This window comes from Dipodomys spectabilis, unplaced genomic scaffold (genome assembly GCF_019054845.1).
Source record: "Dipodomys spectabilis isolate Male_0828 unplaced genomic scaffold, ASM1905484v1 ptg000210l, whole genome shotgun sequence".
NCBI lineage: Eukaryota > Metazoa > Chordata > Mammalia > Rodentia > Heteromyidae > Dipodomys > Dipodomys spectabilis.
Genome location: NW_024870887.1, coordinates 6,048,615 through 6,071,930, shown reverse-complemented (window position 1 = coordinate 6,071,930; position 23,316 = coordinate 6,048,615). Strand labels below are relative to the sequence as shown.

Sequence of the window (23,316 nt, the reverse complement as noted above, 5' to 3'; positions counted from 1 at the left end):
CAGTGTCTAGATGTGAAGTACTATGGATTTATTAAATACCCTTGCATCTTCACCTTTCTTCCTCTTCAACTTATACAACTCTTCACTGGCATGTTTCTTGGGCAAAGGCAGCTCTGAACCTGTCACTGCAATGGAGTCTTCTACTTTGCTTGTGAAAAGTCAGTGTTCCTGCCATGGGATCCTGAAAACACTGATTTATATTTGCTTCTAGAAGAGAGATGGATAAAAGAGGTGAGTCTGGAATCTAACTGCAAGAGTATCTACATTGTCCCATTAGTGTTCTTTTTCCAGAAGACAGGTCAGTCTAGAGGCTAAAATGGAACTTCGTGTCCTCTCATGCCATCTACTGGTACTTCTCTAGCAGTGTGAGCTCTGGCTATAGTTCATGTTATTGACATTCAATTTTCAGTGTAAATTCAACAGGCCAAATTGAACAATTTTACTCCTTGTTACTCAGGTCCTTAAAGACGTATCCCCTCCTACATCTTTGAAACTGGGTTAAAAAGAATGTTAATAATGTAGTGATTTTAGAGACAGTCAGAATACTTTCGATTCCTTTGTATATAATGCAGCTTTCAGAAATGCTTCTGAGCGTCTCTGAAAATGCTGGTTTGCAATTAGGGGAAGGATGATGGCTTAGCTGAAGACAAAACTCACTGAATTTTTACAAGTTCACTATAATGATGATACAATGAGTTGTCCAAGATGGAGCAGACAGGGCTAGATGCTGACGGTGGCAGGAGTAAAATTTGGGCAACAATTGGAGCCAACCTCCTGACTTAGAAGTATGAGGGAACACCAGTTCCAGAAAACCTCTGGTCCATCTACAGGGATACAGTAAGATTCCCAAACAAAACTACGTCTTCAAATTTGCTCTGGATACAGGCTTGTTGTTACTACAAGATGGAGTTTGCCTATATTTCATTTTAAATCCAAGGACAAGAGAGGACTTGTCCATTTTTAGGAAAAATCAGAAGAGAATTAAAATAAGAAACTTTGGTATAGAAGCCACTTCTCTCCCTGGGAGTCTTTAAATACTAGACTATCTTTACAACAGTGGCGTGAAGCACTGAGATAAAGAAAACTGGGTTTTATTTATTTATTTATTTATTTTTGGGTCCGGTCGTGGGCATGAACTCTGGGCCTGGGCGCTGTCCCTCAGCTCTTCAGCTCAAGGCTAGAGCTCTACCACTTGAGCCACAGCGCCACTTCCGGCTTTTTTCTTTTTGCGTATGTGGTGCTGAGGAATCGAACCCAGGGCCTCAGGCATGCAAGGCAAGCGCTCTACCACTGAGCCACCTTCCCAGCAGAAAACTGGGTTTTAAAAGTAACTCTAGTCAGTAGCTATTAGTGAGAATTCTTGCAAGATTCTTCTCAATTACCTTGTCTGGAAAAAATGGTGGCTTTATTTCACAGTGAGGTTGTTGGTATTCGATGACCGTTTCTGTGGGCCTTTTCTTTTTTTTCCTCTATGACAGGAGAAATATAGGAGCTCTGAAGATTTTGAAAGCAACATAAAACATCGGTTGCAGTAGATTATGAAAGAGTTCTCATAGCCCAAAGTCAAGATGACATGATAAAGTACACATTTCATGCCCAGTAATATGTGTCAAGTCCAGGAAGAATCCAAAGAACTTTCAAAACATTCTGGTTACTTTCTAACTTAAATCATATTAAACTCTCAAGTTCAGGGTTTTAAGATTAGTTATTCCATAAATTTGCATAATACTTAACAGGGGAGTATGACCTATATTTCAAGATATTCTAATAAGAATCACTTAAGACAAGGCTTGTTTTCACATTCACCCTTGAGAGAACTAAGTTTCAGAAGTGACTTCCCAAAGTTACAAAGCCAGTTCAATTAGTCACCATTGAGGACAGGTCTTTAGATTTTTATATCTTCTAATCTTTCCAGAAACTAGATTCCTCTTTCTCAGAGCCTTTTTTACTCTTTAAAGACAGTTTGTAATTCTTGTATTTAGTTGACTTATGAGTCACTTTAAGCAAGTAGAAAACATAGTAATCTGTTTTTTCTTATCCACACCTGAGCTTCTGGGCCTAATTACATGTTTTACCACAGAATAACATATCACATATCACAAGAATAGATTATTTTGATTTTGAACAACTTTTAAAATGTAACTCCTGTATTAGATGTTATTTTTGGATCTGGCTAAAAAAAATCCTTTGGATTTTTAAAATCTATTTCAGAGACCCATTCATGCCTTGGGGGGTGGGGTGAACTGGTAGGAACATCGTTCATATATTAAACATGCCTTGTAGGTGGTCCTGTTGTAGAAAAATCTAAATGTCCAGAATCACCCAATGCTTTGAAATGTGTTTTATGCCCTACTATACAATTTTGGAAGCCTGTATTTTTTTAAAAAGCAATACAATCAACATCTAATTTAAGGATGAGTGCCCATCAAATATCTACTTACCTCTGCTTTATTCCTATAGTAAATACCTTATCATTGCAAAGTGTTATCCTAACAGGGAGGTTTTGTTCAGCTTAATCCTACTGTTTAGTCCCAATTCACAATTCCTCAAGATCAGAAGTTTTATATGGTTCCTGGTGGGAAGGAGGTGTTAAACACACAAGTAATTAGTATGTATCTGATAAAACTGTGAGCTTTGGAAATGTTTGGAACTGAATATGCATCTCTGAATGTTTTACAACTGGAAATGTTCAATTCTGCTACATCAAATGCTGAGATCTATACTCAGCAATTTATACAGCCCATGTGATATTTATGAATAGGTAAATTTAGGAAACAAACTGTACTGACAGGGCTGGGAAGGTGGCTCAGTGGTAGAGCGCTTGCCTTGCATGCTTGAGGCCCTGGGTTTGCTTCCTCAGCACCACATATGAAGAAAAAAAAAAAAAAAGCCAGAAGTGGCGCTGTGGCTCAAGTGGTAGAGTGCAAACCTTGAGCTGAAGAGCTGAGGGACAGCGGCCAGGCCCAGAGTTCAGGCCCCACAACTGGGCCTAAAAAACAAAAAAACAAACAAACTGTACTGACATTGTTTTTCTTTCCAACCCTAATAAGCTACCATTGTCTCTAAAATCATTACATTATTAACATTATTTTTAACCCAGAATACTCACATCAGGGCCTCTTTAAATAAAACTTATGGTCACTGTCACCTAAAACTAGTAAGAATTCTAAAAGTTTTTTTGGGGGGGGGTCCAGTCGTGGGGCCTGAACTCTGAGACTGGGCGCTGTCCCTCAGCTCTTCAGCTCAAGGCTAGCGCTCTACCACTTGAGCCATAGCGCCACTTCCGGCTTTTTTCTTTTTGCTTATGTGGTGCTGAGGAATCGAACCCAGGGCCTCAGGCATGCAAGGCAAGCACTCTACCACTGAGCCACCTTCCCAGCCCAGAATTCTAAAAGTTTTTAAAAGGAAAAATACTTACTTTGTATTCCCTTCAGTAATTCATACCTGAAGCAATAAGTTCATCTGCATTTGACCAGTTAACTCACCCCAAAGCAGAATCATTCCCATGTATGTTTTTCAGTAATCTGGCTGGAGCCCCCGATATCTAAATTTATTTTGTGACTGTGCTAGAGGATCCACACCAGAGCCTCATGCTTGCTAGGCAAGTGCTCTACCACTGAGCTATACTTCCAAACCGAGCAAATAATGGTATATGGTGTATGTATACATATATGTATTTCATGCCAGTACTGGGACTTAAACTCGACCTTGTACATTTGCTTGGCTTTTTCACTAAGGCTAGTGTTCTCCCACTTGAGTCACACTTCTTCCAACTTCTTGCTGCTTGATAAGAGTCTCAGCAACATTTCTGTCTGGGCTGACTCTGAACTGCTATCCTTAGATTTCAACCTCCTGAGTAGGTAAGATTACAGGTTAGAGCCACCAGTTCCTGGCAAATTCAAGTTTTTAAAAGGAATGTATGGAGGAAAGCTTATAGTTGTACCTAAAATATAACCTAGTATGTGACATTTGTAAGTACTTTTTCATATACCAAACTATAGTTGTCTATCTCCAAGGCAAAATGACCTCAGAGAAGTTAATAAGGGCAAACTCAAATATTTTTGGCATAACTTAGGCAGAGTTAACAAAGAATGGTCATTTTATCACTTCCAAGCACAGAAAGCAATAGCCATTCAAAGGCATGGAGTGTTTGTTCAAAGATTTTTAAAAAATGATCATTAATAAGATCAGTGGGAAATAATTAGCAGTATTGCACCAACGCAAGACAAAATATACTTTATTTTGACAGCAAATGCACACAGTGCTGTAGGTAAGGCATGCTTCTAGGTATAGGTATCTGCATTTCACCAAAGGCCAGTATGGAAATCAATGGAAATGAATGCTGTTTCTCAAGGCTTCAAGATTTCATTCATTATCGCAGAACAGAGACAATCTGTGTCCAACTTACTTCAAATGCAATATTATACTATACCTACTTAATGCCTCTAACCAAGAGCCCAAAGCTTAACTGTACTCAGAAGTCACTAATATCAATGACAGAAAGCTTTCACTAATTCAACGGAAGCAAATTTCCTTTCTAGACATTTTGAAAACTGAACATGCAAACATTCATGCACTCATTTGACAATTAGCCATTTTTGCTGTCAGATGTTCCAAAAGCAAATACTAGAATACCTAGTATATCCTAGCAGTTTGGACAAGGAAATACTTACACATTAATACTTTATAATGTCATAAAATTTGGGGCTAACACCCTGAGTCAAATTGACGACCCCTTCTCACCTGAGAGTACCAAGTACAGTTCAAAGCCAATTAACTGAACTTTTAAGGGAAGATCTGAAGAAAGGTAAGGCTAATATGAGATCTAGACCTTTGGGTGAAAACGCATAGGATCTGTAGACCTCAATGTCAATGAAAAACTGAGGGGTTAAAATGTTTTGCCCCTCCTTTTAAAACAGATGCAGATTAAAGGCTTTCTGCATGGATATAGACCGATGATCTGTCCAACTGTTTTCAAAATACTATAGGGATTTAAACAGTATGCTTTCATTTATACAAATATCCTCTACAGTCTCAATTTAGTGTAAGGTATGGAAAAAGCACTTAACTACTATAAAAGTTACTTATCAAATACTCTGCCCTTCTGTAAGGTGTTTTTAAAAGCAACACAGGACCAAAAACATCCAACTATTACTTTATTTATATTACTATGCTTAAGTTACATGGAAAAAGACAACCAAGCAGTTCTGCCCCATTTCGAAAAAAATTTCCAATCAACACCAATTATGTGGTGACAAGCAACTGGGAATGGTGACATCTTTGGGTCAAGACTGACAAGAAAAAATGGGCTCTGGTGCTACAGTTCATCTCCAACAAGAATATGGCACACTGGCCAGCACAAGCCATACTAACACTGAGCCTTTAGCGCTGGGCACAGATTCGGATCTCTTCTCTGAAGCTAGCAAATCAAGTGAAATAACTGGGTTAAAAAAAAAGTTTTAAAATGAAGCCCAAATAAGTTTTAAAACCATGCTCCTGACATATTCTCCATCAAAGTTTACATAAAACACACTTTTTCCACTCTAATAGCCCCAATTTTTTTCCTCACATAGCCTACCATGTAGCTGCAGAGACTCTTCTGCCTCAAGATGTAAACGAAGGGAAAAAAATTAATGGCATGTGCATCATATTCTCTACACACTGCTGTTGGATGGAAAATACAAAATTAAAAAAAGAGAGAAAGGTTCCATCTTAGATTCTCACAACCTCTTGTTCCGCAGTTCATGAATCCGACTCTGATGCTAAGGTGACAGTGTATGTAAGTAGATTTGTTTTCAGTGAAGGAAACCTGGGAAAAGAAGGATTTATCTCTTTTTCTTCAAGAGTTATCTGATGGTACATGCTCCTCAAAGCCCTCACTCTCTCGAACTAGTGCACGTTCCAGGATCACACGGCCTTCCTTATAACGCTGGCTGTCTTCAGTGGCAAACTCATAGATCCATCCCAGTTTGCTATTGCAGTTTTTGCAGCTCACATCTCGAACCATGTGGCGGCCAGTGAGCATGACTCGATCTTGAACTTCACTGTACTGCAGATTAACTACCTAAAAAACATACAGAAAGAGAATGGCAAAGGCATGTATGTTATTTGTCAAGTAAGTACACACTATTATGGTTGGTGCAGTAACATCGACTTCAGAATAGAAAACAGATGTTGCTACTTTAGTCAAACCCACAATACCCTTCTCAACAGCTGATTTTTTCATGTTGCTAGGAGAGATAAACATTGCCAGTTGCACTGTATTGGTCATCTAATGGAACCATCTAATGGCTTGTTGTACTAGCCATTTTATACTATTTATACACAAGCTAGTTGTATTTTTGTATTGTAGTGAAAAAAAAAAAAAGAGTCCTGGAATTGGGAGTCACAAAATGTAGGATTCAGTCCAACTACTACTGTATAGTATTTAATGATTATAACTGCAGATAAATAGATGTAAAAGAACATATTACACCATCCATGTTCCAGAAAATGTTTGTCAAATATGTTTCTGAGAACAAGTTTTATATAAAAATTAGATCAGGATACTTAGCCTATTAAACTACTCAGTGCAAAAACAGTTTTCAAATAAGTTCAAGGACAATGAACACAGGAAGTGGTTCTAAGACAGTCTGTGATGAATTTCTAATGATTCTAAATAACCAACAATCCTCTATACTTTACTTTCCTGCAACCAGATGTCAAATATTTTTGGCTTCGAAGGCTCTCTGGACTTTACTGGAACTATTTAACTCTGGTACTGTAGTGTCAACACAGCAATAGATAATATATAAATGAACAGGTATGGTTGTTTATATCAATACTAATTTATTTTTTGGTCGTGGGGCTTGACCTCTGGGCCTGGGCACTGTCCCTCAACTCTTCAGCTCAAGGCTAACACTCTACTATTTGAGCCACAGTGCCACATCCGGCTTTTTCTACTTATGTGGTGCAGAGGAATCGAACCTAGGGCCTCATGCATGCAAGGGAAGCACTCTACCACTGAGATACCTTCCCAGCCCATTAACAGCAAATTTTATTTTCAGAAATAGATGGCTAGCCTGCTGCAGCATAAACCCTGTTCTGTATTTAAGTAAAGCTCAAGGGAAACACATAATTCTTCATTCTTTAATCCTTTTGAAGTTACATTCCAAACTAGGAGTGGCTACACATGCTTGTAATCCCAGCTACTCAGGAGGCAGTGACTGGAGAAGCACAGGTTTGAGGCCAGTACAGGCAAAGGTAACAGCAAGATTCTCAAAACAACTGGGAGTATAGCTCAAGTGATAGAATGCTTACCTAGCATACACAAGGGCCTGGGTTCAGTCCCTAGTATGGCAAATATATGTCACTTTCTACTAATGCTTCATAAGGTCTCCTAACAGATAACATAAGCAGTGAGCGATCAATTCTATTGAGTTAAGCTCATTCTGGCTCTTCTCGGTATCTGTAGTTCTAAGGAGGGTACTCTGGTGTTGCTGTCAAATATAGCCATTTAACTTAGGAATGAAACTTTTTTCTTACCAACCTTGTTAAAAAGAAATGCTCTACCAGTGGCACCTGTAAACCGGGTAGAGATGAGTTCTGAGCGGTTGGTGAGGATCGTATCACAGTTTGCACAAGAAAACAGGCGAGTACCACCAATATGATCAAGGAAAATTCTTCCCATTTTGATAGCTGAAGTTCTAAAAACCTAGGAGCAAATAGAAAATGAAATCATTATGATTAAAAATTGGCTAGCTAGCTTCCATTTGGGCAATGTCATAGAGAACCATTTATATATATATGTCATCTTTGCTTCTCAGTATTTGCTATGTGAAACAGCTGACCCTGAACAAAAGGTTCTAGAGTTTGAACATTGGACAAACTGGCAGATGCCAAACTAAAACCCTTTTAGAAGCAGAAAGAATGTTATCACTGGAAAAAATATGGAAAGTGGAATTTCAGAAAATGAATGATAACAAAACACTGGTACAAAGACAAAGAAAGAACAAACATGTAGCACAGATATTTAAGAATACATTCTGAGAATGTGTTAATTCAAGAAAAGGTGTGGGGACTGAGTGGATACAAAGGATAACTGACAAACAAGGGCAGAAAATATAGTGGTGAAACACTTGCTTAACATGCTTGAGGCTACATGTACATATGTGCGCGCGTGCGCGCGCGCGCACACACACACACACACACACACAAACACACACACACACACACACACACAAACACACACACACACACACACACACACACACACACACACACACACACACACACACAGTTTGGGAGCAAGAGGTGAATAAATCTGATTACTAGATGTACCAAAAACTATATAGTGGTGTATAATTTTGAGTACAACGGTCTAGGCAGCACCATGGTTTATTTTAAAACTATCATAGCTCAGAAATTGTTACTGCCCCCAGAGATGACTCTAAGCCAATCGAAAAAGGCTATTAACTGGTCAAAGGTTATACGGTTGTTAAAATACAGAAAATCAGCTGGAATGCAATGCTACCCAATTTCAAGACAAAGTTCTTCCATTACTTCCCATTAACATCCCCATAAAAAGAGGATCCAAGATGGTCTAGGCCTGACATAGGACTACAGCATCAAAAAAAGAAAAGGGAAAGGTTACTTTTATTGTCCATACAGAACTTATCTTCAAACCCTATGGATAAAATAAATCACAAAAGTGCTGAAACACTCAAAGTTTTTTTTAACAAATTTGTGAAACTACAATAATTTTATTTTAGTATTTTTAAGTTAGAAAAGCTGGGCACCAATGGTCCATACTTGTAATCCTAGGTAGCCTGGACAGACAAATCCATGAGAATCTGTCTCCAAAATAATTAGCAAAGGGGGTAGGAAGGTGGCTCAGTGGTAGAGCGCTTGCCTTGCATGCCTAAGGCCCTGGGTTCGATTCCTCAGCACCACATAAGCAGAAAAAGCCGGAAGTGGTGCTGTGGCTCAAGCGGTAGAGTGCTAGCCTTGAGCTGAAGAGCTAAGGGACAGTGCCCAGGCCCAGAGTTCAGGCCCCATAACTGACAAAAACAAACAAACAAACAAAAAAAAAACTAGCAAAGAGCAGGACTGAAGGCTTACTTTAAGTAGCTTAAGTAGTAGTGTCTGCTGAACAATCAAACTGGGCAAGGGCAAAGTTCTAAGTTAAAAACTAACTCCTTATATACATCATAATGAATTATCCTAGGAAATATGCTTAAGGATATAGATATACTCAAGAATATACTTCAGCCTTCATTTTAAAAACTATTCTGAAGTATAGTTATCAGCTCCTAAGTATTTAATCTTATAAATCTTTAATATGACATGCAAGGCAGATATAGCTGCCTTTTGGGGTAGGGTTGGGAAGAAAGGGCAGAAAGTCTGTACTCCACTGTCATAAATTTAAAAAGAAAAATTCCAAGGGCTGGGGGCATGGCTCAAATAGTAGAGTGCCTGCCTAACAAGTGTGAAACCCTTCCCAGTACTATTCCCCCCCCAAAAATCACCAAACCAAAAAACAAAAAACATTCTACAGACTTCCTCTGTGTAATCACTAATAATCATCATTATGACTCCCCGCAAACATTAAGCATAAAGTTTAATAAGGAATACAAAAATTTAATGAATACAATTACCATCTGAAGCTATGAAAAGGAAAACCAAGGCATTATCAAGAATCACAATAAGTAAACCTTAGACTGAAAATAGTAATTTACCTATCCAATTACATTTCTGCACAATAATAATAACTAATCCTTATTGCCTATCTTTATCACCTGTAAAACTCCAGCTTTACTTTTTCCAGATGTTTAATAAACAACACAAATAGCTGCTGTATATAAATCAGACTGTTTAACAAGTGGTATAGCACTTTCCTAGCACATAGTATCCTCCTAGGGCAACAACTGACTAGAGATGAGCAGTAACTACTCCCACCCTGCTTCCTCCACTCCCCCACTCCCATTCCTAGACCATTTCATTTGTTCATTTTCCCGTTTTATACAATCACCTTAACTTGCATTTATGAGACTCACACAATACAAATAAAACATTCAACAGAGCCTGGTGCTGGTGGCTCACACCTGTAATCCTAGCTACTCAGGAAGGCTAAGATATGAGGATCACAGTTCAAATCCAGCCCGGAAAGTCTGTGAGACTCTTATCTCCAATTAACCACCAGAAAACTGGAAGTGGTGCTGTGGCTCAAGTGGTAGAATGCTTGCCTTGAGCTGAAGAGTTCAGGAACAGCGCCTAGGCCCAGAGTTCAAGCCTCATGACTGACAAGAACAAAAACAAAACAAAAATCATTCAACAAATTTGTGAATGATGATTCATTATGGTTGTATGTGCATACTGGTGATTTCCAGGAAAGACTCCACAGCAAGGTATTTCCGGTCTCAGTAACAAAGGTATTCAGCTCTCTCATGTTTCACTTGAGGGGTCACAGCCAGCTAGAGCTTCTAGGTCTCATTTCAAAGCTCATTTTCCTTCGAACTTGTTACATTTTCATATTGTAATTTACTTCAATCCTAATGCAGTACTAACTAGATGTTTCTGTACTGAGCTTGGCAAATAAAAGTGTTGTGGGAAATGTCATCCACTTCAAATGAATGCTCTCTATACCTTCTACAGAAGCCTTTCTATTTTTGGCTCAAAATTAGATACAATACAGCTGTGACTGACCATTTGGTACTGGGCAAAAAGATTTAATATGCCTTCTTTTATCCTGCTTCAAATTCAGTCTATTTTGACTCTTCACCAAAGTATTTTTACTGGATCCAATTATATGATTCATTACCCACAACCAAAAATATATCTGGGCAGAACCTTATGTTACACTATTCTGAGTGTGGTTGCCATTTATAGAGTTCTATCTATGTATTTTTAAACTGTAGAATGTGGGGGGATTTTGCCAAAAAAGACAAACTAGAATGTTATAAAGTCTAGTCTTTAAGAAGTATAAAAACTTCTGCACTGACATTAGGTTCTAGGGTTAAGTGTTAGCTTTGCAAGGTTAGAAATTGAACCTAGTACTGACTTAAAACTATTCAATCTCTCAAGAGGATTACATCAACTAGAATGTCATTACTATGTGTCTCTGCAAAATTTATGTTGCATCTTAATCACCAGTGTCATGGCATTTAATGTTGATTGGTTCATAAGAGCAGAACACTCATTAGGAGATTACTGTCCTCAAAAAAGGCCCCAGAGGGGGCTGCCTTGCCCCTTTCTATCAGATCAGGTAAGGACACAGCTGGATGACACTATCAATGACCTCAAAATAGACCCTTACTTATCAGACACCAAATCTGCTAGTGCCTTGATCCTAAAATCCCCAGCCTCCAAACCGAGCTAAAGAAACTCCAGTCTATAGCATCTGGAAACAGAAGCTTGAATGGATTAAGGCAGCCACACTTTATCCTTTGATGAGGAAGGTCACTAAAAAGCTAACTCACCACTTCAGAATCAGGCTTCTTTGGATGATAGTGAACTTCGCCTCAGAACTAATATTTACTGACTCTATAGGACTTCGTATATATTAAATATCATTCAGTTGTGACAAATTTTTTTTTTTTGCCAGTCTGAGGGCTTGAACTCAGGGCCTGGACTTCTTTTGCTCAAGGCTAGCACGCTACCTCTTGAGCAACAGCACCACTTCCAAATTTTTCTATTTTTATGGCACTGCAGAATCCAACCCAGGCTTTATGCATGCTAGGCAAGCACTCTACCACTAAGCTACATTCCCAGCCAAATTATGACAATTCTTAAGGCAGACATTGCCCTGCTGTTATTGATGAAATAAAGACTGGGTACTTGCTCAGTTCACCATTCCATTTCAAGTGTATTACAGTCCAGTTGTTATGAGCATTAAAATGCATTTCAACTTTATTCTAAAAATTGAATATAAATAAAAGATCAAAAAAGAAAAATAAAGAAATAGATTGTTCACTTTCCAAAGTGGCCAAACAAGGCTCTGAAGTAAATCTTGCTCCACCAGTTCCTACTCAGTCACCCTCTGGTAATTGAATTTTTGGGTTGTGGGATTCTGTCTTTTCCCTCCTCCCCACTCTAGGCTCTTCTACCAGTGCTCCTTAATCTTAGGAGACCACAATCAATCACAACCTCCTAGATTAGGGAGAACAAGTGACTGCAAAACTGATAATAAAACAAAAACAGAAACAACCCTCTAGAGACATCAAATTTACCCTATCTAGGTTTTACTTCATGGTCCGTCTGTCTATTAAACACACAAGCACAAATGCCACCACAATTGTGCTGAATTAAGACCAGAAGAATGTGCTCATAAAGACTGCTTCTCTATAAAATTTGAAAGTGTTTTTGACAGGATAAAAATAGTGCTTTTTATGAGACAGGGTCTCAAAATTACAGTGCAGGTTGACCTGGAATGCTGTAGGACAGGCCTTAGCTTCCTGAATGCTGGTATGAGAACCGTGTGCCAGTATATCTAGCTAGAGCTGCTTCTTAAAAATGAAAAAAACCCAACTTTACTGGGCTTGGGGTGTGGAGTTCAGTGGAAGAATGCTTGCTGGTATTTATCCAAGAGGCCTGGGTGTAAGTTCTATCCCTACCATCTCCTCAGGACTACAAAAAATAAAAAACTATGGTTTACATATGATAAAGTTTATTCTAAGTGTGCTGTTCAATAATTTATAGCAATTTTACAAAGATGTAACACCGCTACCACAAACAAGCTTTAGAACACTTCCATTTCCCACAGACCAGTCTGTAGCCAATCCCTTCTCCCACACTCAGCAACCAGCAAGCACTAATCTGTTTTCTGTGATTATTTTTACATCCAAAATATCTCCCACATATGCTAATCACTTTACTTGCCTTAGTGGAATCTCAAGTCCCTTCAGCCACATACTTCTGAAATGGAGTGAAAGCTTTCACAGATGTCCTTTCTCTGTTGATTCTGAGGAACCTTATTGTGTCCCACAGTAGGAAAAATGGGTGCTTTGTGGTACTTATTAGTGCTGCTGTTCAAGGTTTATGGAGGAAATTATGGCCAAATCCAAAATAAACGCTCAGGTTTACTTAACATGCTCCCTTCCACATCAGCATTTCAAGTAAAACCCAGTAATTTGATAATCTTATTATTTATTTATTTTTATTTTTGTCCATCATGGGGCTTGAACTCTGGGCCTGGGTGTTGTCCCTCAGCTCTTCAGCTCAAGGTGAGCACTCTACCACTTGAGCCACACTGCCACTTCCAGTTTTCTGGTGATTAATTGGAGATAAAGAGTCTCAGACTTTCCTGCCTAGGCTGACTTTGAACCACAATCCTTAGATCTCAGCCTCCTGAGTAGCAAGGATTACAAGTGTGAGCCACCAGTGCCTGGCAATAATCTTAATTTTTAAAAATAAGACTTCCATTCTAGTTTTGCACAGCTTACAGTCTGAAATAAGAAAATTACCCAACTCATTTAACTGGGGGTGGGAGAGTGGTAGTCTCAGTATATCCTCTTACCTGAAATTATCAAGGGCCAGGTTAAAAATATAAGTGAATTCATTAGTGATCTGTAGATCATATTTCAGTAATGTTTTCAACTTATTCTTCCCAAATACCTCCCTTTGATTAGAACTTCAAATTCCTATTTTTGCCAGGAGTTTCTGGGGGAAGCAGATTTTTATGACCTCTACTTTTGTATTTTAATTTACAGAATTTAAATAAGAAAAAAAAGATATTTCTCTTTCAGTAATCTATGAAAGACAAAATCCCCAGGAATGTATTATATTAAAACTGGACATGCGCTGGGAATATGGCTCAGTGGTATATTGTTTACCTAGCATTCATGAAGCCCTGGGTTCGATTCCTCAGTACCACATACACAGAAAACACAGGAAGTGGTGCTGGGGCTCAAGTGGTAGAGTGCTAGCCTTGAGCAAAGAAGCTCAGAGACAGTAGTCCAGGCTCTGATTTCAAGCCCCAGCCCCAGGACTAGCAAAAAAAAAGAAAAAAAAAAACTGGACATGACAGATTATATAATTTCTTAGTTTGTAGGTCATTAAGTAATTCTCTAAGAAGTCTATTTCTTGTGTATATACACTTGTATATATACACAACTGAAACATGACTGTATTTTTAGTCTGTATTTTCCTTAAAAGCAGGGATGAGCAAACAGAGGCCCATGGGCCAAATGTAGTTTGCTCTCATCTAAGCTAAAAATTAGTTCTTTACTTTTTAAATGGATGATAAAAGAAACAAAACAAGGAATATTTTGTGACACAGAAGCATTACGTGAAAGTCTAACAAATAGTGATAAAACGTCTTTGGCTCACAGCCATCCACGTTTGTGTACACTCAGCTGCTTTCTCGATACAATGGCAATTTAATTAGTTGCTAATCAAGTTTGCTACACAAACTTGGGGTCCCAAAACTCAAAATAATCACGATTCCTCTCCTTACAAGTAAGTATCCTGCTCAAAAACATTCATGCCATGAACACCTTTTTAGTTAGAAATCCATTTTTTCTTAGAAAAAACAGAAACTTGTTAACAATTAGGTTTAAGAATCAACAGAAACATTTGACAAGATTAAAGTTCCCTGCTCCCAGTTTAAAATGGATTTTCTAGATAAAATTCTTAACTTTCTATAACCAGTTCAATGTTAAAGGTTGAAGATGAACTATATAAAGACTATATACACTGATATTTATATACCTAGTTACATATAACATATATATGTGCAAAATATGTATATATTTGAAGGATGAGAACACATATATGAAGGATGAGAATTAAATGGATGTACTATATTCTGAGAACAAACAATAAATGCTAAACAAAGGTCAGTGAAACTAAGACTATCTTTTTCTACATATCCCATTCCAACTCCCCCATCACAGATAAGGAAACTCGGCTCAGAAAATAATAAACAATGAACTGTTTTTACCTCCTCTTGCTGGCAGAAATGTAAGAAATGAAGGGACAGAAATCAGAAGGAACACTTGAAACCTTCCGAAGCATCTCAAACTCTTGGTGCCATCATGCTATGTCTTAAAATGTTTTTCTTCCCTATAATTAAACATCCAGTTTGGTCTCAACCCTGGCAAGTGGAATTAGCAAAAGGAGGCACCACTTCCCCCAACATTAAAAATATCAGGGAGAACAATAGGTATCTATTTGCATCTCATAGGACCCTTCAAAGAAAACCTCCCAGGGGCTGGGAAGGTGGCTCAGTGGTAGAGCTCTTGCCTTGCATGCCAGAGGCCCTGGGTTTGATTCCTCAGCACCACATAAGCAAAAAGAAAAAAGCCGGAAGTGGCGCTGTGGCTCAAGTGGTAGAGCGCTACCCTTGAGCTGAAGAGCTGAGGGACAGCGCCCAGGCCCAGAGCTCAGACCCCATGACTAGACCCAAAAAAAAACAAAGAAAACCTCCCAGTTCTGAAAGACCTCTCTCCAGTAAAGGAATTATCCACAGAACACACACTTCAAGGAATTCCACTACAGGATAGATCACAGGGGAGTTTTCATTGTACCAAAAAGGGGTACACAGTCACCAAAACTCTGAAGCAGGAATTCTGCTACATTAGAACCTAGTTTATGAAGGGCTAAAGACATCTGCCCTTTTTCCTGAGGCAGTTTTGGTTTAAATCAAAACAGAATCATGTGGAAGCCATGAGTATTCCATTTGCAGACTCTTCCCTTCAAAACATACTAAAGAGGGCTGGGAAGGTGGCTCAGTGGTAGAGTGCTTGCCTTGCATGCATGAGGCCTCAGTGGTAGAGTGCTTGCCTTGCATGCATGAGGCCCTGGGTTCATTTCCTCAGCACCACATAAGCAAAAAGAAAAAAGCCAGAAGTGGCGCTGTGGCTCCAGTGGTAGAGCGCTAGCCTTGAGCTGAAGAGCTGAGGGACAGCACCCAGGCCCAGAGTTGAGGCCCCACGACCAGACCCAAAAAAAAAAAATACTAAAGAACAAAACCCAAAGAATTGCCAATGCTGGGTTAACTACAATATTGATCATCATCATAAACACAATGCTTCTATAATTTTATCAGGTATTATATAGATTTGTAGCTATTTTATACTGATTTGATGTTATACAGGAAAATAAGTTTTACTCATAAAACTAATTTTCAAGTTTTTGTAGAAATATTTACTGCCAAGGATAAAGTGACAGAGGAATGTTATATATGCCTTTGTTCTTTCCTTGTAGAATACCTTATTTTAGGTCTTGTTTCCAAGTTTACTACATTTCTATAATTCCACTTAATCATCACTGGAATATAAGACCAGCCATATAACTCAGTTAGTTATGAGTCAGCAAACAATCTGAGTTGGTAACCTCCCCAAAAAGTCTGTTGGCATGAAAAATGAATGATCTCCTGTTCGTTGTGATACAATGCTTAAAGTTTTGAACTAGATGATGTGAAGTTCAATTTAACTTCTGATTTCCTGATTCAAATGTCAGAGTAAATTCCTGTCTAGCTAAGATTTGGGTCCTATATTATACACCAATTACCACACAGGATTACCAGGGAAATAAATATTGATATAATTAAGGCACTATAAAACCTTAAAGGATATTCTGGGCATAAATATACTGAATATACAGTAATATGTTAAAAATTAACCTCAGGTCTCACAACATTTGAGGGGTAAAAGTTTTACTTAAAAAAAAATTTTTTTTAAGCCGGGCTCTGGTGGCTCACGCCTGTAATCTTAGCTACTCAGGAGGCTGAGATCTGAGGATAGCGGTTCAAAGCCAGCCCGGGCAGGAGAGACCGTGAGACTCCTATCTCCAATAAACCACCAGAAAACCGGAAGTGGCGCTGTAGCTCAAGTGGTAGAGAGCTCGCCTTGAGCTGAAGAGCTGAGGGACAGCACCCAGGCCCAGAGTTCAAGCCCCATGACCGACGAAAAAAAAAAAATTTTTTTTTTAATTGGCAAGGCAACATTTACTTCTGTGCAAAATGGGGCAAGCAAATACTAAGTTTCTTTTCCACAGAATATTTTTAGTCTTGTTTCTAAATTTGCTTCTCTTCCCTTTCACTTAAAAAGGGAACCGTAGATGCAAATAAGTCTAGAGAGACGCTCTCAATGATCCAGCCAGATAACATTATTTTTAAATATTATTTTTAAATAAATATTTCACCAATCTTGTTTACAAAAGCTACTGTTAAAGTTCAACTTAGGTTTCCCATATAAATAATTAAAACAAATTTCACCACTTTTTGTACAGATAAGAAGGTTGCTAGTTATCAAACTGTAGTGGGCAGTAGCCCAGATGAAAGTTAACAAAAGCAGATATTCGCTCCTTCCAAAGAGTGTATACAGTGTACTTGATGTTCCAGAACATACCCAGAAAGACAATGGGAATATCTGTGTGCCATATTCCACAAGCCTCCACTTTCTTGCTAGATGTAAATGTTCCAGGCCTGGTATTTTTTTAGTCCTTATCTGCCTAAAAGCAACCAAAGCCTCTTCATTTTCTAAGCCTAAGCAATTACCAATTCATTGCAGAGTGCCTCCTACTTCCTCTTCATTGCCCAATCTTTGATTTCTTGTAAACTCTTATTTCATGATTTATATCTATTATATATATGTGTACACATATACATTTATATGGGGTTTTTGTTGTTTTGTTTTTTGGGATTTTGAACTCAGGGCCTCTGTTCTCACTCGGCTTTTTCAATCTAGACTAGCGCCAGGTTTTTGTCTGGTTGAGTATACACTCTACAAGAGTTGCCTGCCCAGGCTAGCTTTGAACCTAATACTCAGATCTCAGCCTTGGGAGTTAGGATTACTGGCATGAATCACTGGGACCCGGATTCATAACTAATAATAAACTGTGTTGTTACTCAATTTTGTGACTTTTTCTAATTTCCTGTTAGCCTGACCCAGAATAAGTATGTGAAAAACTTTTAGGAAAAGAATTCACCACAGTCTTTCACATCTGGCATAAATTATGTGCCCTGGAAACACTGTGTGCTTTCTGCTTCCGCTTTACTGGGTTGCAGCTGAGGTACTGTATATGTGTCTGTACAGGTTAGCTAACACCTATCCTATTAGCCCAGTTACTTCACCAGCAAGTCTACTAATTTTCCAAAAACACAAGGTTAGCCCGAGGTTACTTCAGATTTTCCGTCTGTCAAGGAGACCTGGAATAAAAAATCCTCAGATTACCAATAGGGCTCAGTAAACAGAAAAAGTTTAAAAATAAATGAGCTGTACACCTTCCCCGACTCTCCCTTGAAAGGGAGATTAGTCGGTGTCAGGGACTAAACCGATCTGTGTAGCATTTCAGTTTCCCACTCCTGCTGACACGGAATACTCGCTCGTCCTACCCACCTGCACTCGAGGATGGAAGAAAGGGGGTGTGCAGGGCGCGCCTACCTCCCCACCGGCCGGCGCGAGCAGGTGGCGGGACGGCTACGCGGTGGGATGGACCGGCCCCCCGCAACTCTGCAGGGGAAACCGCGAGGCCCTTTCTTTCCCTCCCCCCCATCCCCCCCCCCCCCGCCCGCAGAGGGCCCAGCTGATCACGGTCACGTGACGCCTGCCGGCCAATCACGAGGCGCCGGGCGGCGAGCGCGGCGGTGGCGGGGCCTCCTCCGGCACAACAAACACGGGTAGAACAGCTGGGCGGGCGCTGCGGCCCGGCCGGGGCAGGTTGCCCGTCGGTCTCCCCGAGCCCGACGTACAAGAGGGTAAAGGCGGTAGCTGTTTACCCGACGGGGCAGAGGCGGGCACCGACCCCGCCAGGCACGAGCTCAGCCATTGGGAGCAGTCGGGGTCGTCTTCCAGGCTGCGGCGACCCCCACGCCCGGCCGGGGACTCCGCGCCGGGCCCCGGGGCGCGGGCCTGCAGGCCGACCCCGAGCGCGCCCCCGACGCGGCGCGGGCACGGCGGCCGTGGGGGCGGGGCGGCCGGGAGGGGGAGGGCGCGGGGCAAACTGTCCGCCGCCGACGGGCGCCCGCGCGGACGCCGCCCGCGCTCGGCGTGGGGCCGTCCCGGGACGTGGGCGCGCCGAGGGGTCGCGGCTGTGGCGGTCTCGCCGGTCGCGCCGTAGCGCGGCGGGGGCGGGCCGACGGCGGCCGCTGCGCCGGGGCCTCACAAAGAGCAGCGGCCCAGCCCACCGGGCCGCGGCCCCGCACCGCGGGCCTCCCCCACGGGCCGGGGGGCGGCCGCGCCGGGACCCCGGGAGGTGCGCGGCGAGGAAGAGGCACTTCCTGCCCGGGCCCCCGCCCCGGGCCGCTCCCCGAGGGCTAGGAAGCCACCCGACGCGAAGAGTTCCTCCGTCCCCACCGTCTCCCAGCCCAACCCCCCGTCGTCGCACTCACCCGGAGCGGCGGTGAGGTCGGCGCTGCCAGCGACTCCTCGCTCCTCAGCCGGGTCGAAGCCCCTCGGCCTCCCGAAGCTCCAGGTTTAGTCAGGCCCCAGCCTTGGCCCCGCCTCTCCCAGGCCCGGCCTCAGCGCCAATCACCCGGCGAGGCTCCGCCCCTCCCCCATTCCGCTCTCCCGGTTGGTCCGGGACAGACTTCATTCCTAGGCCCCGCCCCTCTCTCTGGCACCCTGCCCTTTCTTCTGGGCCCCGCCCCTTCCCTGACTCACCCTCCCCCCACTCCCGCTTCCCTGGGCTGGGCGGCCCACCCCTCGCCCAAGCCGCAGAACTGGGGCTGGCTAGCAGCTGCTCGCCCCGCCCCCGGCCTGACACCTCGGACTCGTACAGCCAATCAAAGAGGCTAACTCTGCCTCCTCTCCCAAGACCGCCAATGTGGTGAGACTGAGGATCCACCCCCCCCTCCCAGCTGAGAGCACACAACACAGCGTCCACGTGAGTCAGCTACTTAAAGGAAAAGGCTCAGCCTTTCTCGTCGTGGCAGCTGGGACTCCGGCGCGTCATCAGCATCGCCAGGTGGCTTCTGAGGCCTAGCTTCCTGATGGCCTGTGAGGCCCGATGACCAGGAAAAACAACAGGCTGTTTCCTAGACAAAGCAGGTACCTGGGTTCAAATGCACCCTAGATTAAGAGGAACCTTGTCGTTCATTTCTTTGAGGCTAATTCCTCTTTCCACTCTTCTATTTACAAACCGAAGCCCTTTGGAATTCCTGAAACATTTGTGGCCAAAAAACAAAACAAAGGGTATTTTTTCGACTTTATTTACAACTCCCCGAGTTTACTCTTGGCAGTGGAAATGACTGTCTTAAAAAAAAAAGAGAGACTCCAGCAGGGTACCTCCAGTAGGTGACTCACACCTGAAATCCTAGCTACTCAGCTGAGATCTGAGGATAATGGTTCAAAACCAGCCCAGGCAGGAAAGCTTTATCACCAATTTACTACCAGAAAGCTGCGAGTGGAGCTATGGTTCAAGTGGTAGAGCCCCAGCCTTGATAAGAAAAAATGTTAAGCCGGGCGCTGGTGGCTCACGCCTGTAATCCTAGCTACTCAGGAGGCTGAGATCTGAGAATCGCGGTTCAAAGCCAGCCCGGGCAGGAGAGACCGTGAGACTCCTATCTCCAATAAACCACCAGAAAACCGGACGTGGCGCTGTAGCTCAAGTGGTAGAGCGCTCGCCTTGAGCTGAAGAGCTGAGGGACAGCGCCCAGGCCCAGAGTTCAAGCCCCACGACTGACAAAAAAAAAAAAAAATGTTAAAGGAAAGCCCCTGAGTTCAAGCCATAGTAAACCTCCCTCCCCACCCACCCAACCCCCAAAAATTCTCTCTACTGTTGCTTCCTAAGTCTGAGATTTGTTTGTTGAAAAGGTAGTTGTCGCCGGGCGCTGGTGGCTCACGCCTGTAATCCTAGCTACTCAGGAGGCTGAGATCTGAGGATCATGGTTCAAAGCCAGCCCGGGCAGGAGAGACTGTGAGACTCCTATCTCCAATAAACCACCAGAAAACCGGAAGTGGCGCTGTAGCTCGTGGTAGAGCGCTTGCCTTGAGCTAAAGAGCTGAGGGACAGCGCCCAGACCCAGAGTTCAAGTCCCACGACCGACAAAAAAAAAAAAAAGAAAAGAAAAGGTAGTTGTTCCCTCAGCCCTTCATCAGTGTTAAAGGTGGACAGGCTTCCCACCTATTTCATTGGTTATCTCTGTTTACTCACTTTAAGAATAATGTAAAAATAGGGACTGGGAAGTTGGCTCAGTGGTAGAACGTTTGCCTTGCATGCCTGAGGCCCTGGGTTCAATTCCTCAGCACCACATAAGCAAAAAGAAAAAAGCTGGAAGTGGCGCTGTGGCTCAAGTGGTAGAGCGCTAGCCTTGAGCTGAAATGCTGAGGGACAGCGCCCAGGCCCAGAGTTCAGGCCCCATGACCGGAACCAAAAAAAAAAAAAAAAAGAATAATGTAAAAATATGTCTTCATGTCTATTTCTTGTCCTAAATATGTATAGGTCAGGAATTGAGGTTAAGATGCAAGATGTGCAATGTTCTTGGTGGGATAGAAGTTCACATGTAAATCCCAGCACTAGACTCTTGGTCAACTCCAAATCCCCAAGACTTTTCACTCAATTTTGGTTAAATAAATCTGAACCTCAAATGTGAAAGGAATGGGTATCTTTGTGTAAGTGAATTTCCTAAGAGATTGAGCAATTTTAAACAATGGGTTTTTCTTCCTTATTTCTTGGTTTGTATTAAGTTTGAATTAGAAAGAACCTTTTTCCCCCCTTAATACTGGAAAATGAACCAAGAGCTTATAGAGGGCAAGCTCTCTAACTCTGAAGTACATACCCAGCCCTAACTCCCATGTGAGAGTCTCCATATGAGCACAGGCTAGCATGGAATTTGGGATCCTCATGCCTTAGCCTCCCAACACTGGCAGGGAGTACAGATGTATACCATCAGGCCTGTCTGACCTTTATAAAATCATGAGACAAGAGACTGCTGATTTCCCAAGCTGGCCTCCAACTTTCTACACTCAACCATCTGAGTAACTGGTGTTATAAGCATAGCTCATCATGCCCAGGGTTCTGCCTCATATTATACCAACTTCTGCCCTCTATTGAGGGCTTCATGTGTATCCTCCTATTCTTCCCAAAATGAATATGCCTGGGAGCTATGGGTCTTCAGCTTGATCTTTTGCACTTAGCAATAAGTTATGACCATCTTTAAACATCCAATGTGTCTTTTATCTACAAATTTATCTTTGTCTCCCTATTTTCCATAGTATGACATCACCATCTTTTATTAAAAAATGTTCTACTAATGGACATATGGATTACCTTCTTTTTATTTAAAATACAGCTGCAAAAGAATAAAATAAAATACTGCTGCAATGAGCACCCCTGTTCATTGGTAAAATATTTTCTGAGCTTTTCTGAATATAATCATTTGAAAAGGAAGTACACTGACTTAACCTCATAGGAAACAGTACTTCGAATGTTAGGTAAGAAAATGGTAATTATATATATTTATTTTTATTTTATTTTATTTTTTTATCAGTTGTGGGACCTGCACTCTGGGCCTGGGTACTGTCCCTCAGCTCTTCAGCTCAAGGCTAGCACTCTACCACTTGAGCCACAGTACCACTTCCGACTTTTTCTGTTTATGTGGTGCTGAGGAATCAAACCCAGGGCCTCATGCATGCGAGGCAAGCACTCTACCACTGAGCCACCTTCCCAGTCCCAGTAATAATATTTTTAACAAATACATATTAGCCAGGTGCTGGTGGCTCATGCCTGTAATCCTAGGTACTCAGGAGACTGAGTTCTGAGGATGGTGGTTTGAAGCCAGCCCAGGCAGGAAAGTCTGTGAGACTCTTATCTCTAATTAAGTACCAGAAGGGTGGTGCTCTAGCTCAAGTGGTAGAGGGATTGCCTTGAGCACAAAGAGGTTGAGGGACAGCCCTAGGCCCTGAGTTCAAGCCTAGGACTGGCAAAAAATAAATAAAAGTGCACATTAAGTATTTCCTATTCTAAAATAGAAAATAATTTCCTATTCTAAAATTATTGAATTGAATGTATATGTATATATTTTTTGGTTAGTTGTAGGGGCTTGAACTCAGGGCCTGGGCACTGTCCTTGAGCTTTTTTGCTTAAGGCTAGGGCCTTATCACTTTGAGCTATAGCACCACTTCTGGTTTTCTGGTGGTTAATTGGAGATAAGAGTCTCTGGGACTTTTCTGCCCAGGCTGGCTTTGAATCCTGATCCTCAGATGTCAGCCTCTTGAGTAGCTAGGATTCCAGATATGAGCCAATAGTGTCCGGCCTCTTAAATGTTTTGTGCTGGTACTGGGGCTTAAACTCAGGACCTTGAGCTTTTTCACTTGAGGCTGGCACTTTACCACTTGAGCCACAGCTCTTTAACCTTTTTTTTTTTGGTCAGATCTTTGGCTTGTGAACTCAGGGCCT

The 23,316-nt window shown here is 41.8% G+C and overlaps 1 protein-coding gene across 3 annotated transcripts; it reads right to left on the bottom strand.

Annotated features, from left to right (window-relative positions):
* Nucleotides 1–5,143: 5,143 nt before the first annotated feature.
* Ypel5 (yippee like 5) lies at nt 5,144–19,427 on the bottom strand. Of its 3 annotated transcripts, XM_042696711.1 has the most exons (4): nt 19,310–19,427; nt 18,101–18,127; nt 7,529–7,693; nt 5,144–6,064 (listed from the first exon to the last, which is right to left on the bottom strand). In XM_042696711.1, the coding sequence occupies exons 3-4, from the start codon at nt 7,667–7,669 to the stop codon at nt 5,840–5,842; spliced, it is 366 nt and encodes a 121-aa protein (XP_042552645.1). In that variant the 5' UTR covers nt 7,670–7,693; nt 18,101–18,127; nt 19,310–19,427; the 3' UTR covers nt 5,144–5,839. The 3 variants fall into 3 exon arrangements, with proteins under 3 accessions (XP_042552645.1, XP_042552643.1, XP_042552644.1); XM_042696709.1 differs by lacking the exon at nt 18,101–18,127 and having other exon boundaries at nt 19,310–19,391; XM_042696710.1 differs by lacking the exon at nt 19,310–19,427 and having other exon boundaries at nt 18,053–18,110.
* Nucleotides 19,428–23,316: the final 3,889 nt, after the last annotated feature.

Coding starts and splice junctions, on each gene's coding strand:
- Ypel5 (XM_042696711.1), bottom strand. CDS start 7,669: ATGGGAAGAATTTTCCTTGATCATATTGGTGGTACTCGCCTGTTTTCT. Junction 6,065..7,528: donor GAGCATTTCTTTTTAACAAG/GTTGGTAAGAAA, acceptor TATGTTTTTTAG/GTAGTTAATCTGCAGTACAG.